The sequence below is a fragment of the Cuculus canorus genome, chromosome 4 (assembly GCF_017976375.1).
Source record: "Cuculus canorus isolate bCucCan1 chromosome 4, bCucCan1.pri, whole genome shotgun sequence".
Taxonomy (NCBI): Eukaryota; Metazoa; Chordata; class Aves; order Cuculiformes; family Cuculidae; genus Cuculus; species Cuculus canorus.
Genome location: NC_071404.1, coordinates 13,567,735 through 13,584,392, shown reverse-complemented (window position 1 = coordinate 13,584,392; position 16,658 = coordinate 13,567,735). Strand labels below are relative to the sequence as shown.

The window sequence follows — 16,658 nt, the reverse complement described above, 5'->3', positions numbered from 1 at the left end:
GTTGCCTAAGAGAATAAATCTGCTGCAGCATCCAAACTTTTCATTATGCATCTGTGTATAATAAAAACCTTGTTTCCTTCTCTGGTATGATTTGGTGATGAGTTGAGATCCTTAACAGAAGTACTGTTGAGGCTTTGTTAGCAATTGTTTATGGGCACATAAGATTCTGCAGTTCTGAGATATTATTACAAGGAGCAGTATTTTTAGTTTGTATAATTTTACTCTTTCACACCTTATTATACATTTTGTCTTCCTAAACAGCTTGCAGACAGCGATAGAAATGTTCCAGTCACACACATCAGTTCAAGCATACTGGAACGTCTTGTGCTATCTTCCCCTACCTATCCTGCCCTTCATTTTCTTGCTGTCTCATGGAGGGGAACTTAAAACCATGCAAGTCTACTCTTACCCAATGGTGACAGAAAGTTTAACAGTAATGGTAATTACAAGCCTCACTTTGCTTTTCTTGTCTTTTATAAGGCTTAAGTTCCTACAGGAGGAGGCAGCCTTTTGGGAGAGCGAAATGGCACGTTCTCCTGCTGTTCCAAATGCATCCCAAACCTATTAAAATGGCTCGGTGAACAGATGTTCCTCTGCTGGTAGGACTGCTGGTGTAGACAGTGGCTGTGATGGAAGTGGGCTGCTATTAAACACTGATGCACAAAAGGCAAATAATAGTTTCCTGAGAACAAAATTAAATTGTGATGAATTTGAAGTAGAAGAGCATAGTATTCTCCATTTGTCAAAAACATCATCATTTGCTTCGGAGGTTTTGTTATTTTTGATCAAATCATCCTGTTCACTGCTACAAGTCGGTAGAAACCTGAATTTATTCATTGTTTCCTTCACCTCTGCCATAAACCGTGTTACTTTTCCATAACACACCAATGATTCTGTAAAGCAAGAAGAAAAAAGGTCAGTGTCTCATCTCTGTTCTAACACTTACCTTCAAGAAAGAACTGTTCTGTCTCCTAGCATGATGGACAGTAACAGAGATTATCCATCGCTTGCTACACATAGTACACTTGCACTCTTGCTCGTGTGAACTACCTTGAATGCCAGCAGTGGGAAATGGAGGCAGGAATGGTTGTCAGTATTCAGTCGTGCAACCACTGGATCTTCACAACATGCAAGTCTGATTAATCAGAGAAAAAAATATTATATTGAAATATCTCCTAGTTTATGCCAGAGAATTAATGACCTCGATATGGACAGGGAGCTGCACAGCTCATTCAAATGAAGCTCGGATTGCTTTCTCTGAAAGTGGCTTGCATCATACTTGGCTTCTGAGGAACAAAAATTCAATCTAGCTGTTCCCATCTAGCTCTTAAAAAATTAAAAGTGCTATCAATTGCAAAATTGCTGAAGCTTCAAAACAGAACTGAAAGCCTAAGCAGAGAATGATTTCCCACATCCCAGGCATAAGAAGCATGAGGGAAGCTTCCATTTCTGTTCTGTAACTCCACCTTTTCTAAAGGAGCAAAGGAAAGGCTCTTACTTTCCATACTTTCTTCATATGTCATATATTTTTGAGAAATCAGTGAGAAAGATCACAGCACAAACCCTTCAAGCTTTTTTTTGCAGAGTAACCACAAAATTGGCATATTAAATTCTGCTGGCATGAATTTGAGCCTGTGTGACAGGGCTTTTGAATTGAATGTTTTTAAAAAATTAAATTCTCTAGCGCTGGTCTATTATTAGATCACTTAGATGGCTTTTGCCCACTAGGTGAACATCAGTTGCCAATTTGAGGCTGGTCTGCGTAGAGCTTCCCTTCTGCCCAACAGCCACAGGCAGGATACTTTCACCAAACAGCAGGATTTTGTCCCAAGGATTTTTACAAAATCCAGTATTTTACAGGTTTACCCAACTCTGAGTCAACGGCAGAGCACTGGTAATCACGCTGGGGCAGTGCATAACTGACTTCTTGTCATGCTTCTGAGGATTTACTTAACAGCCCGTCTATGGAAACAGGAAGACTTGATTTCTCAGCATGCCCTTCCTGGATAAACTTTAAATTTTGCACGGCTGAGAACCAAAGGTGCTAAAGGTCCCTTTTGCATTTAGTTATGCATTTATACTTCCTGTACCTGGCAGTACCTGTTCTGTTTCCTTTTTATAATTACAACATGCCACGCTTTCATGAGAACTAATGGTGTGACGCTGTGTTTAGCCACAACATCCATCCTTCAGCTTTTACTAACAGAGAGGAACAATAATACACAATACCAGCAGAAGGAAACTACGTTATCTGGGATGGAGATGGATTTAACAAAACTGGTATTAACTGCTAATGCAAAAAGTCAACTTTTGCTAATAGCTCATAACAACCAGAAATGCTATTTACCCTTTTCCAAAGGTTATAAAATCATAGAAAAGTTTGGGTTGGAAGGGACCTTAAAGATCATCTGATTCCAACCCCCCTGCCATGGGCAGGGACATCCCACTAAATCAGGCTGCCCAAAGCCCCATCCAACCTGGCCTTGAACACCTCCAGGGACGGGGCAGCCACAACCTCCCTGGGCAACCTGTGCCAGTGCCTCACCACCCTCATTGTGAAGAAATTCTTCCTTATGTCTAGTCTAAATCTGCCCCTCTCCAGTTTATATCCATTGCCCCTTGTCCTATCACCACAAGCCTTTGTAGAAAGTCCCTCCCCAGCTTTCTTGTAGCCCTTTCAGGTACTGGAAGGTTGCTATAAGGTCTCCTCGGAGCCTTCTCTTCTCCAGGCTGAACAACCTCAACTCTCAGCCTGTCCTCGTAGGGAAGGTGCTCCAGCTCTCTGATCATCTTTGTAGCCCTCCTCTGGACCCATTCCAGCAGCTCCATATCCTTCCAGTTAAGGATTCCAGAACTGGACACAATACTCCATATGAGGTTATAGTGATTCATGTTCAATAAAGAGTAATTTTTCTTATATAGACTAGACTGTGATTTTCTGCAAACATTTTGAGGCTGATCCTGGTGGGTTTTATGCTGCCCAGCAGATTGGGACCCAGGTTGGTCTGTTTCTTCAGTGCAAACAACAATAACAATTTTATTGTGAGTGGGTATCAAAAAACCTAACAACTGAATAGGAAGAATAGTCTGTGGGTTGGTAATGGAAAATATCTGCTAAAATAAATCTCTTAGAATGGGATTTCAAAAGTATTACAATTGTTAGGCAAAATTCTATACTTAAGTAAGTGCTAACTCAAAAAGCGCTAGAGCGCCTAACTTCTTTTATGATTTGAAATTTTCAGCTGTACTCCACACTCTTACTACGGCTGCTAGATTTCGTGTGGCACATTTTTCTAATAGTTTCTTTTGCCTAAATAATATTATGAAGATGGGAATATCATTATTTCCTTTGGAGACACTCTGGAGACTCACAGAATTCATGAAACTGCATTTCCATTCAGTTATTTAACCTAGGAGCCCCAAAACTCTGACGCAAGTTGGATAATACCATGATGACAATACGCTCTTCTGATTGCTCTGATGGAAGAATTGATTCCCACTCTCAAAACCATAAGGAAGAGGTTAATACTGAAAAAGGAGTTAGTGACAGCATATGCTTCAAAACAGTCTGTCTCTTGCATATAAATAAGTTTATAGTGCTTCAAAGCAAAGGGTTTTGCTTTTATTTACCCTCTTTTAATAGTAATATGCAAGCTGTCTGGCAGAGGTAACAGAGATTTGCAAAGAAAAATAGAGTAAAATTAGTGCAAATTTTTATTACATTGATGCCTATCCCACTAATCCAGCAGAATAAGTACTGAGATTTCCCAGTCACTGATCCAATCACACAAAGTATCTGCAAAGGTATGAATTTTGGTTGACAGCAGATTTCAAACCCTACTTCTCGTCTTGATAATGACCTAACTCTCCTCTTGATAGTATAGAACCGGTGTCAGTGGGGTCACGGTGCCAAGTATTTCCAAACAGTTTATCTCAGCTTCTTCCTATTTATTAAGGTGAAACTTGCCCACATCAAAGCTTGAACAATGATGGCTTTGCTCTTCATGATACTGATTACATTTACACAAGTTCAGCTATTTCTGCATTTGCAGCACTCACACTTCCAGCTTCAGGGTAGACATCAGAGGTGTGAGGCGACGGGAGAGCGGTATTTACATCTGCAGTTAAGCTGAGGGACAACTATATATTACTCCAGAGACGTGATCACCGAGTGTAGGTACACACCGCATAGGACCTTTGGAGGAGAAAAAGCAAGAACAGGGATCAAAGATGATAACAGAAGGGCTCTGCTCCATAAGGTACCAACTGCTTGTAACTCCTTTGGTTCCAGGATGGGGGTGGAGAGAGCAGGATGTGTGGGACAGGCTGACTGTGCAAACACCAAAAGGGAGTGCTTTGAGATGGAACGTAAAGATAAGAGAACTGAAAGACAAATCAAACACATCAGAATGACAATTACTGTATCACCCCTCCCAACCGCTTCGTCTACCGCACACACGCACCCCCCAATCTACACTCCCTACATACACACAGACATCCCCCCCCCACGTGACACACGTCCGCCACCCCCGCGCGCGCGGCCCCGACTCAAAATGGCGGCGGCCTTCCCCGCTCCTCAGCGCGCATGCGCCACACTCACGGGGCCGGCCCGGGGCGGGGCGGGGGGGGCAGTCCGCGGGCGGCGCGGAGCGCCCGGCGGCCGCTCTGGGAGCGGGATGGCCCGACGGGAGCGGAGTGGCGCGGCGCGGCATGGCCCCGGTGAGAGCCCGGCGGCGGGGAGGGGGCTCTGTGTGATCGAACGCACGGGTACCTTTCATCCGAGTGTTTCTAGAGGCAGAAAGTTCGACGGCGGGGGTGGCGGTAGGGGGAGGCGCCTCTGATCGCGGCGGGAGTGACGGGAAAACACGGGAAAACCACAAAATCCTAGAACGGTTTGGGTTGGAAAGGACCTTAAAGATCATCCATTTCAACCCCTTGCGCTGGGCAGGGACCCCTCCTGCTGGAACGAGCTGCGAAACGCCACCCTGACACAAAAAGTGGTTACAGAAAGTGGAATATTCTTATTGAAGCTAAGGTAGAGTTAAGTTCATCCGAGTAATCGTATTTTATGAAGGTAAGTTAATTATCGAAGCTGAGAGAGACTTAGGTTCATCCAAGTAATTGTATTTTATGAAAATAAGTTAGTAGTTTAAGTTAAGGTAGAGTCAAGTTCATCCAAGTAATTGTATTTTTTAAAAGTAAGTTAGTAGCTTAAGGTAAGGCAGGCTTAAGTTCATCCAAGTAACTTTATTTTTTTAAGGTAAGCTATTTAAACTAAGGTAGAGTCAAGTTCATCCAAGTAATTGTATTTGTTGAAAGTAAGTTAATTATTTAAGCTAAGTTAGAGTCAAGTTCATCCGCGTAATTGTATTTTTTGAAGGTAAGATGGACGACAAACAGAGGTGATAACAGAAGACTTCTCTGTTCCACATACACCACACTGAACACAAGGTGTTATCAGCTCCAAGAGAGCTGAGAGAGCAACAGTGTCTGGAGAAGCACTGTTGGGAAAAATAAAATGCTACCAAAAAAAAATCCTGTTTCAAAAAGTGGAATATTTTGATGTAAGCTAAAGTAAAGTTCATCTAAGTAGCTATATTTTTTGAAAGTTGGACAGAATGTCCCTCTGATACCGTGGAGGTTTGATATAGCATGTTTTTTCAAACAGTTTTTTCGAAAATGTTTTTATCCAGACCCTGTTGCGCCATGTGTTCAGTGTGATCCGTGCCGAACGGAGGTGCCTTCCGTAACCACCTCTGTTTGCATCCTTTCCACACCTCTCAAATGCAAGGTCAAGCAGAGCTGGCATAAAAGCTCCAAATTAGCAAGAGATTTGACTGTTGTGAAGTTCAAAATAACATTAAAATTAGCCCTTGGAAAGTAGTAGATTATGCATAAGATTTCTGGGAAGATTTATCCATATGCCTGTGAGTGGGCAATCTGCTCTGCCCCAGCTCTGGTTTCACTGCGCACGACTGATGGAGATCGCTCCCTCGTGTTGCCCAGGCCTGATGGAGGATGCTCGCTTTCTCAAATTCCGTAACAAGTCTTGGAGGTATTTGCCGGCATTTTCAGTGTCAGGAGCTGCCGGGGCCGCTGGCTCTGCCCGCCCGGCGTCGGCTGGGAGAGGTGGGGGAGCCCCCAGAGCCTACCGCGAGGCGTTTAAAGGACGAGGGGAAGGTGCACAAGCGAGGGGAAGGCGAGTGTTTAGGTGCACCAGCAGCTGGGGAAGGCTGGGCGCTCTGTTTTTTTCGGTTTCTCTTCTTTAAAGGGAGGGTACCAGGCAGGAAACCTTCGCGGTGTCGAGTCGGGCGCGAAGCCCGTGAAAAGAAAGCAACTTTCATCTGCGTGCGCCTCCCTCCTCCGAGTCTCCTGGGCAATTAGCAGAGACCAAACAAAACTACAGCTGACATGAGCTGAAGTTGTGCTGCTGCTGCTGATTCTGTGGCCTCAATTTTTTCAGTAATGTTGGTGTGGAGAGGGAAAAAGCCCTGTAAACCGTTTCTGAAACAGAGAGGTCAGAAGAACACTGTGACTCACTTATATTGCCTGCCTGACATAGCAAAAAAAGTGGAAAAGCAGTGAATGTTTTACTTCGGATCGCTCTGCCAGTGCTCGACTCAGGAGCCAGATTCCTAAAGCTCACTCTTTCTGGAGCACACTGGCTAGCAGTTGGATAAAAGCCTTCCCAATGAAAAAAAAATCCAACTTGTTACTTTTCTTTTTTTTATTAAAGCTTTGGCAGTGCTTGCATATGTAGCCTTACTCTTCATACCTCATGCTTTTTTAAAATCCAGACTGTTTTGTAGACTGAGGAATTCTTCACTATCGGCAGTGCTGTGGCTTTTAGGATGTGAATGTAAACAATCTGAGCCAAGAAATGTTTAATAAACAAAACTCGGTTTACTGCTCTTGTGCACTGAGGTCACCTGTGGTTGTACTTGATAGCAGCAATCTGTTTCTGGGAAGGCTCAAACAAACTATTGTCAAATCCATGGAGCGTCAAAACCGTCAAATTTTTTTTTTTTTTTACTTATTTTTTCCCTTTAGGAAGGAAAAAAAAAAATTGCAACTCCGCAATTGAAGAATTTCCTTGCTTTTAAAACCCTTATTCAAAAAAGAAAAAATTGCTGGCAGAGATAAATGTTGGTGAAACAAGGTGATGGAAATTGAGATGTTAACTCTTTGAGAACTAACCAGTGTATGCAAACCATTCCTCTTCGTGTTCCTGCAGGGCAAGAAAATATAAAGTGGGTTTTGTAGGTAGTTGTCTTACCCTTCCTTCTAAACAAGGTCATTGCCTAAATTGCATTTCAAGACACAGCAAACTTGGAGGAATGTGGCTTGAGTTGGAATCTTTCTGATCTTTGTTCTACTCTAACAGTTTAGCATTGCTGTTAAATTTCTTTAAATTTTACATTAAAATGGATTAAAAGGCCATTTTATTCTAGGTCTTAGAAATTATAAAAAATTATTATTTGCTCCCTCTAGTCGGGCAACACGTAAAGTCAAAATCTGTTCTAAAGCTTCTGGTTATTGTCAGTACATGCCATCTCCCACGCCATGATCAGAATCTGAGGAATGTGAGGCTGTATGGGCAGCTGTACAGGGACGGACCCAAGCTCCACCTGTGAGACAGAATAATTTACCTGAGAGAGGGCCTAAAAGGGGGAACTAATAACATTATTTTCTTGAAGATCTGGTATGTACAGTTCAGGGAGTTCCTCAGTTTGTTTTTATTAGGAATTGGTGTTTTTCTCTTCTGTGAGCTTATGTATAAGCTTCTAGCATCCACAGAGCACTGTCATGAGGAGTTATGCAGTCACCTAGTTTTTGCATTAATAGCTATGTCCTGATGTTAATTTTGAGCATGGCTACAAAACTGTTTTTGGTGTTCCTTAGCAGTGTTTTTTTCTCGAAGAGTTAATGTGTAATTAATAATTTCCTTCCCTATCCTTGCCACTTGTGACGTCTGCTGTGTTTTCCTATTTCCTTTTCCCTTGTGTATCTCTTCTGGGATATTCACACGAGATCATGGTTCCTGTAAGACATAGGATATGTACAAATATCAATTTTACTTAAATATATTATCATCTAAATAAACAGTGGGGATTATGAATGTTGTGTAGACAATTATCAATGGTTTATTATACTGCTAATAGTTTTATAACACTATATTTGTTATAATGATTACATTACAATAATGTTATGTTATTGAATTACTTATGGAAAGAAGGCAGTATTGGAGCACATGATACTTAAAATGTTTGACATCTCTTGTCAGATTTTTCGCTTATCACTGAGGCAGCTGAAATAGGGAGTTTAAATATCACTTCATTATACCCTTACAAACAATCCTACAATAACCTAATGCAAAATAAATCAAGAAGTTCTCGTGTATGTTTTTTACAGCTGATTACATGTCAAGTTTTCGTTCAAAGCCCTTGATGGGTATACTTCAAAGCTTCCTACAGTTTTGCTGAACTGTGTAAAACCTTTGTAGCTCATTATTACATAATTTGCTCCAGCAGGCTATAGTTGTTAAATACTTCTGCATTTGCTGGTTGCCTGTTTAAAGGAGATCTTCCTGTTAGATTTTGTGCTTAAAAAAATACCAAACCAAGTTAAAATGGCTTCAGTATCTTGTGTGGAAATTATTTTCACTTCTCTTTGAATTTTTTGTTTACAGAATTGTTTGGCCTCTTGAGCTGCCGTATTTTCTGGCTCTTTCAAGGCCACTGGAATGCTTACCCTTTGTAAGCTCAGTCAAGAAGTGTCATAGAATTAAACTAAGGACCAGTTGTTCCGTGGGAAAATCATTAGGTAGAAGTGCAGGCAGTTACTGAAGGACTTGCTTATGGGAACATGCTTGTGCTGTTTGCCCAAACAACGCTGAAGTTGTTTCTGGCTGATTGCATTTCTGATTTGTTTTCTGGTTTGGATGCATTGATGAGTTTGAATTGTGATAAAGTGAACACCTGCACCCTTGCACACACAGTTCCACAGTGTGTTTATGTGCTTCAGAGCGATGTTGGGGCTGGGTGGGCTGTTGATTTAAAGAGCAATGTAGTGTGTACGGAGGGGTGGGTGAGCATGGAGATCAGAAAACAGTCAGATTTACATAAGAAGAAAGAGTGAATCCAGGCAGGAAGGTCTGAGAGCAGGAGATCCAAGTATATACAACAGTAATTGTATCCAGTGCTCCTTGTTGTGTCATATTTCTTTGACACTGACTTTCACAGCGACTTCATGAAATACAATAGTTTGTTGCCTGTATTCAAGGATGGTTATTTAGGGTGTTTTATTTGTTTGTTTTTCTGGTCTTTGCAATTTTAGTTTAGTAAACGGAGAGGTTCATAATGTACATGGTTTGTATATTAGCTATCTCGAGACATCACTTCTTTAAATTACAGGGGATGTATACTTTTCACACCCTAGTAATGTGAAAAGAAGAGTTGCTATAGCAACTCTATAGGAAAAGTGTATGTCTTCACAAGCTTCTTAGTTAAAACAATACATTTGAAACCTTGCCTATCCAAAGGCTTAGGCAAGCAATGTATTGATTGGTTTGGAGGGGTGGTACACGGTTGGCCATTAGAAAGTTCTGAAAAGGTCTAAAAGATGAAATATCTAGGGTTGTTTCTACTTGACTTTTCCCTGCACTTAGGAGTGGATTTAGCTGGAGTGTCAGATCAGCTAGTGAATAGCATTTGTGTAGTAAGCTGAAGAGTTGGTATAGCATACAAAGTATGTTTGGATTCATGAACTTTTCATGTTGCTGAAAGCTGGTGGAAAAAAATGTTAGTTTGGAACAGTGGAATATGTTTGAAATGTGTTCTCTGTCATTTACTGCCTGTCAGTATCACAAAGCCACAGTTTGTTGATGGGCTCGGACCTCAGAACAGACAGTGCATCAAACCCTGGTTTTTGGCAGGGCTTAGGTGTCATTAGCTAGTGGTTTGGAACTGCTGAGGGGAACCAGTTTTCCCAAATGAGCTGTTTGGGGTTTGGTTTGAGGTGGTATTTTGGTTTTAATTTTTTTGGGGGGTGGGAAGTGTTCATTTTTTTAAAGTGAAAACCTCCTGGAGGACAACTGGCACCTTTAGGTGTTACACTTGATGAGACTGGGGAAAAATCTGTCTAGAAAGCAAGCCGTTTCCACATTGGGAGGAGTATTCTACACAAAGCAGGGTGTTTCAGAGTGGAGAAACCAAAGCAATATGTGCATATTTGTTCTTCTAACTACTGCACAGTAATTACATTGCAAACTTCAGCAGAGCTGTAGATAATTTTGCTATTCATATAGAAAGAGTAGACATATGCAATGTCACAGTAATGACTGTGTAGCATTTTAAAGAGTCAGTAGCAGTTTTGGGTGCCGGAGAAGCAGTTCTGGTGGTGGTCTAGGTTTGTGACAGGGCACAGTTGCCCACGAGGACAGTACATCTAACCTGCAGCTCATAGCTGACTGCTCTGTCTTTGGGGTTGTTCAGATTTAGACTGGAAGTGGAGCGCGAACTGGATTAACTACCCTGCTGTCAGCCCCTGAGGAGGCAATGTGAATATGTATTGCAAATATGAAGGCTAGTGATCTTTGAGTGCAGTAAATACAACATATTTGCAAGTGTCATTTTTACTGTATGTGCACTGATGAAGTGTATCACGTGTATTGTTGAAACATTAACTACATGGATAGCATTATAACTATTCAGGTTTTGTACCTCTTCCTTAATGCAAAACTGATGTATTATGCATTCTGTTTCAGTAACAAATTTATCACCAGTTTTATGGTTTCTAGAAGAATGCTGGGAAATTCTATTTAAATCAGCACTTCAGAATTTTGGTCTAAGAGTATGGAAACAAGTTTTGTAGCCCGCCCCCCCCCCCCCCCCCCCCAATGCCAGTGAATATGCATTTATGACTGCATAAAAATAAATGTCAAATATTTGTCTTAATATTGACATGGAACATTATATACTATAAGAACTGCAGTACTTTGATTTCCCTCTTAAAAGATGTATACAAGGCAAACGCTGGCAGTCAAACTGCTTATGAAAAGCTTTCCATGCATGCTTGATGTTTTCTAGAAGCCTAATTTAGGTTGCCATTGTCTTGCTTGCTCAAGCAGAGAGAAGGGGTAGTAATCATGTGCAAGAGAAGTTGAATAACTTTCAATTAAAAGCCTAAATTATGACAGGACTGAGTGTATTTATAAAAACCCAACAAACCGTCAAGAACAAACCATAGCCTTCCTGCAACTCATAATCTTTTCTTTTCTTTTCTTTCTTTTTGACCAGTTAGCAGTTGGGCCAAGACAACTGATATAAATTTGTCCAGCTCCTTAAATGGTTTGAGCTTCATGGGAATTCTGGATGCAAGAGTGGTCAGCGGTATCCAGGGCCTTCAAAACTTGAACTCTGGAACCCCGAAATCTCTCTCATTGCCTGAATATGGGCCTGGCCAGGTGCCCAGTGCTTTAGAAGACTGTCGTAGCCTTAAATCGGTGGATTCTGGTATTCCAACTCTAGAAATAGGAAATCCAGAGCATGTTCACTGCAGCGTATTAAATGTGAAGAGAAAGCAGTCAGAACCTGAAATTGTGCCTGACAGGGCTTTTCAGAGTGCATGCACACTGCCGTCTTATGTGCCTCCACATTCTCTGACTTCCGAACATAACCATGCTGTGCGAAAATCCTCTACTTTCCCAAGAACTGGGTATGACACTGTCAAACTTTATAGTCCAACCTCAAAAACTCTGAATCGAAGTGATGATATTTCTGTCTGTAGTGTTTCTAGTCTTAGCACAGAACTGTCAACAACTTTATCAGTAAGCAATGAAGACATTTTGGACTTTGTGGTCACAAGCAGTTCAAGTGCAATTGTGAATCTGGAGACTGATGAGGCACACTTCTCTGATGTTACCCTGAATTCCAGTAAAGAGACCAATGATCAGAGCCAGCAGGAATGTTGTCAAGAGACAGACTTGGACAGTAAACGAAAAATATTGGGACCTTTTACGAACTTCTTTACCAGGTAATGTTTCCATAAAACATATTTGTATTTTAATGGTGCATTTAAGTAGGATTGTAGGATAATGGTCTTGTGTGATGTTTTACTTTGAAAGAGATAATAACTTGCTATTTTAATTTAAATTGGTATTTAAAACCAATATTTATATTTTTTTGTCTTCTGAGTAAGTCAGCAAATATTGCTAGGGACTTAAGGCTCTGAATCCTGCTCTGTGTTACCTATATGATAAGTGGAAACATCTTAAATCTACTTAAAAGATTCCTTCTACATTACAGTAAAGGGAATTCTGAACAAGGTTTTTTTCCTCTGAGCAAGGGCTTTTTTCCTGGCTTCTTCAGTGATACCTCTTCTGATTTTGGCCGAGTCCTTCATCTGTTTTCCCATAAATAGGAAAATATACATAGAATCCCTGCCTATATTGAAGAGCTTTGACATCTAAGGATTTGTAAGTGGTCTAGTAGTGATGGCGTATTTTACTGATCAATGTATGCGTGTGAAGTTTAAAACACAAATACTTCCCTTTTTTCCTTCATTTTTGTATGGAATGAGACCATGTGATATTTTGTCAGTCAGTTGTTGAAATGAAAGCCACTCAAAGCAGTTACATGACCTGTTCTAAACATGGCCCCTGTGCGAACGATAAGGTATTCTAAATGCATCTACCCAGTGGAAGTGGTGAATCAGGAAAAGGACTAGTCTACTTTTGGTGTTTCTGTGGGTTTCTGAAGCTTTCAGTGATTTTTATTCTTAGTTTAAAGTTAGAGCTAGGTGACAGAACTCCAGCCATCAGTCATGTTTGAGGTGCTGAAGCTTTTGTGGACCTCTGTCTGTTTGTTGCCATGGAACCAGGCTTAATTATGAAGCAGGAAGCTTCTCAGCACTTTAAAGCATGAACTCTTGTTACCCGTTCTGGTAGCACAAATGCTGACTCAAACAAAGGCTCTCCTTCAGCCTGGAGGGAGCACAGTGGAACAGGCATATTTAGACACTGCACAGGGTAGGGTTTTAAACCGCTTCTCGACTTTTCTGATCTGAAAAAATAAAGCCATCTGTCCAAATTCTCTTTTAGTGTAGTGTCTACTAGTTTTGCCAGTGCTGCAGAAATAATGGTACTCCTTAGACTGAGCTTCTTAATTTGAATCTTTTCAGGTATATTGAATTCCAGGGAGCAGCGGCTGTCTTTACTACCTTTTAAATGAGAAACAGGTAATCTTGGTCACCACATGATGTCATCATGAGAATCTGAGGATTGAGTTCACACTAGGCGATTGGCTTTGAAGTCCCAGGTGCTTTGTCTGTAACCAGACCTTTAATATCTTTACTTTTAACATCCACTTTCTGTTCCGTTTTGAAAACAAGAGTTGCTCACTTTTTGTCTGTGCTTGCACACCATGCTCCCATATTTTATGCATCCATTCTTTTATGTCGTACAACCTGGTGATGAATTTCACAGGTGTTGAACGGGCAAGGAGCTTCTGAGGGGCCTTCTGTTCCACAGAGAATACTGTCTATACTGTCAACGTTGTTAAGGATCAAAACATGCTGTTGTTAGGTTTTGTTGGTGTTTGCAGTCTGCTGTCTGTGGGATTGTAATTGCTTCCTCTAATGACCCCATACAGTCCTTGTTCCCTCGAGTTCTTGTGGGCTCCTTGGATTCCCGGGGCTTAAAGGAGTACTTTAGTCAATTAACTTGGGTTCTGCAGTGTTTTGTTTGAAAGTAACTGAATTCTGGGGGCCTTCCTACCTAGCTCGCCTGTGCCAGTGTTCGTTGGACAAGGAGGGGGCCTTTGGAATAGTGTTTTTGAAGACCAGCTTGCTGACAAGGGAGCTTCTTAAAGTAGTGTGTAAAAAAACAAAATCAAAAAACCAAACAAACAAAAAAAACAACAAAAACAAAACCAAAAACAAACAAACAAAAAAACCAACCCCCCCAAAAAAAACCCAGAACAAACCAGTCCTGCAGTGGTAGGTAAAGACTTAAAAGCAGAGACCCAGAGAGGAGCGTGTTCTGAACGCTTCACCCTGTGCTGAAAGGAATTTCACTTGAGATTCACAGTCAAGTGTGCAAACCCTCGCTTTTGAAAACCGAGGATGAACTATGGCTGGGGAAAGCTGAATTGCTTTGGCTTTAGTCAGTGACTGGCATATGCATGTACAACGTGGAAACATGGAAGAACAAGCACCTGAGTGGTTTGTACACAGCCTTTCTACATTCCATCGGGCCAGCAGTCATCAGGTAAGGCTGCAGTGCAGCACTCAGCCTTCATCTGCGGGTTTAGCTCATTGAGGGCTCCTCTGGGCAATGGGCTAAGGGTTTGAATTACTGAGGGCGAAGATGAGGCAGCTTAGTTTTTGCTCAAGTTCTTGGCATTTGGTAAAAGGTGAAAACTTGTTTCTTGAAACGTAGCTGTGCTAGTGTTGAACCGCTTCTGAATGTGTTAGTTTCTCTGAACTTGTCAAGACCAAATTTGCTCTTGTTGTGGTTTCAGATTTGTGGCTGCCTATAGATGTAATACCGACAAAAGTTAGATGCTTCTGGTGCTTGGTCACATGCACCCAAACTGCTTACCTGTCAGTTAAGGGTGGATTTTCTATAGTATCGAGAAGGTGCTTGGACAAACACCTGCTTTATAATGTAATAGAAAATTATTTCTTAGCACTCTACAGGTTTATTTTTCATTGCAAGAGCATATGCATGTGTGCACATGTGCTCTGTATGAGGTTGTGTTTCATATCAGTTGTGGCAATATCTGTGGTGTGTTATGAAGTGTTGGTGTGGGGTGTGGGCCTGCAATTATAAATCAAGTTATAGAGGAGGTCAAAGAAAGGAGAACCCCATTGGCTCATTGCCTGTCAATCCTGGCACCTTCAAGGGCACTTAGGAATAGATTGCTCCTGCCCTGCTGCCTTGAGCACTATGGTGAAGAAAGTTTTCTGGATTGTTCCTCCAGCTCAGTTGATGTCTCTTCAGCAGTTTGAGATTCTGAAAGGTCTGGTTGTTTCCTCAGGTTGCTACATGCCCCTTCAGGTGTGGCAGGAAGATCCAAAGTCAGAAAGAGAGGCTGTTTTCCTGCTTGTTCATGCATAGCTTTCCTCTTGAAAGAGCTTAAGGCATCGCAGGTACAGTGCTAGGTGGAGTGCTAGTGCTCTCATTAGGTTCCAGGCTAGCACATTAAAATGGATTATTTCTCCTGAAAGCAGCCGCAATGCTGAGTGCTGACAAAGGAACCTGACATGTTGGCTGTTTTTAAGTGTCACGTGTATTTGTTGGCTCTAAAATGCCCAAGGTCTTTCACAGAAGGTATGAGTTTGTATTTATTTCCTTTATTTGAATATATGCAGGAACTTGGTGTGAGAAATAGTGTGAGCAAATAATTGGCTCGGCGAATTAAAGAGTCAGTGGCTTGTCTGTTCCTTTGCCCTAGTGACCCGGAGTAGCTGAGGTTAATGAGTTTTACCTTTGGACTTTGCTTGTCAGCTAGAGTACTGCTGAAACAGACTTTTAAAATGCTTGAGTTTTAAACAGCTTCCCTGAACCAGGACTGTTGTGATCTTACTGTAGAAGTTGTATTAGTTTCATTTATTGTTTTGGAGACTTGGGATGAAGCTTTTTATGGTTACACGCAGACTAACCATAAGAACGACTAGGACTGTGTTCAGTTAAATAGTAAGCCATACAGTCCCCCTCCTTTTGAGTGGACTATGAGAATCCTAGATCTTTACTTAGTCCATCGCTGTGGATATTGTCTATTTTTCCAGGAATCTGGATCCTCTTTCTTTTCAGGCTACTCCTTGAAGTTTTTGATTTAAATGTCGTAAGTAGCAGGATCTCAGGAAAACCCTACAGAGAACAGTGACTATGCATGGAATAAAGGTCTTTAATAATGTTACAATTTACTGTTTTCAAAGAATCTGTGTATTTCTGTGAGAAAACTTCTCCAATGGGGTTGGCATCCTGTACTACATATAGAAGCACAAACCCAGCCTAGACTGTGGCCTTACTTGTAATCTGATAAGGAAAAGGACTTAAATTTCAAAATAATAGCTGTGGATTTCAGTATTATGTCTGAAATCATGTGAGTTTGATGTGTTTATATTGCATATGTGCATGTGTATGTTTTGAGGTGACTTGGTCACACCTAATTCAGAGTTCTGAACTTAGGAATTGGGTCCATCGATTACCAGAGATAAAATCACCTGTGTTAATGAATAGGACTCTTTCATAATGCCATTGCTGCTTTTAATGAGAGAACGGGTTGTTGTACTTCTCTAATTTTGCCGTTGAAAGAAAAATAGAATAATAGGGAACATTGTAGTGTTGATTTCTTGCTTGCATCTCCCAAGAAAAGCAATTCACTGACCATAGAAGGGAAGAGAGAGGATGAAAATCTTTACGATTGAGTAATCTGAGATGTTGAACTTTATATATGCTGTTGTTTCCTCTCCTGTACGTGTTTTATGTTAAGTGAAGCCTATTAGATAGAGGAGGCTGTTCAGGAGGAGGCAGGCTGAGAACAGAACTGAAGCGCGTAGGAGGAGGGACAGAAAGAGCTGGATATACCCTGGACAGAGGGAACCCACATGAACACCAAGCATGGGTTGTTTCACTGTCTTGCTGGTGAGCTGGG

General features: G+C 41.4%; 1 protein-coding gene across 5 annotated transcripts in view; it reads left to right on the top strand.

The window, feature by feature from the left end:
* Positions 1-4,629: 4,629 nt before the first annotated feature.
* Positions 4,630-16,658, top strand: part of TBC1D14 (TBC1 domain family member 14) — a 72,707-nt gene continuing 60,678 nt past the window's right edge. For 3 of the 5 annotated variants that reach the window (XR_008449593.1, XM_054064811.1, XM_054064809.1), the window contains exons 1-2: positions 4,630-4,719; positions 11,298-12,033. Coding sequence is in view for 4 of the 5 variants with exons in the window: in XM_054064811.1 (XP_053920786.1) it covers positions 4,677-4,719; positions 11,298-12,033 (779 nt within the window). In the remaining variant the exon portion in view is untranslated. Of the gene's footprint in view, positions 4,720-4,866; positions 5,075-11,297; positions 12,034-13,179; positions 13,237-16,658 lie in introns of those variants that run through there. The other 2 variants (XM_054064810.1, XM_054064813.1) reach the window with 2 other exon arrangements.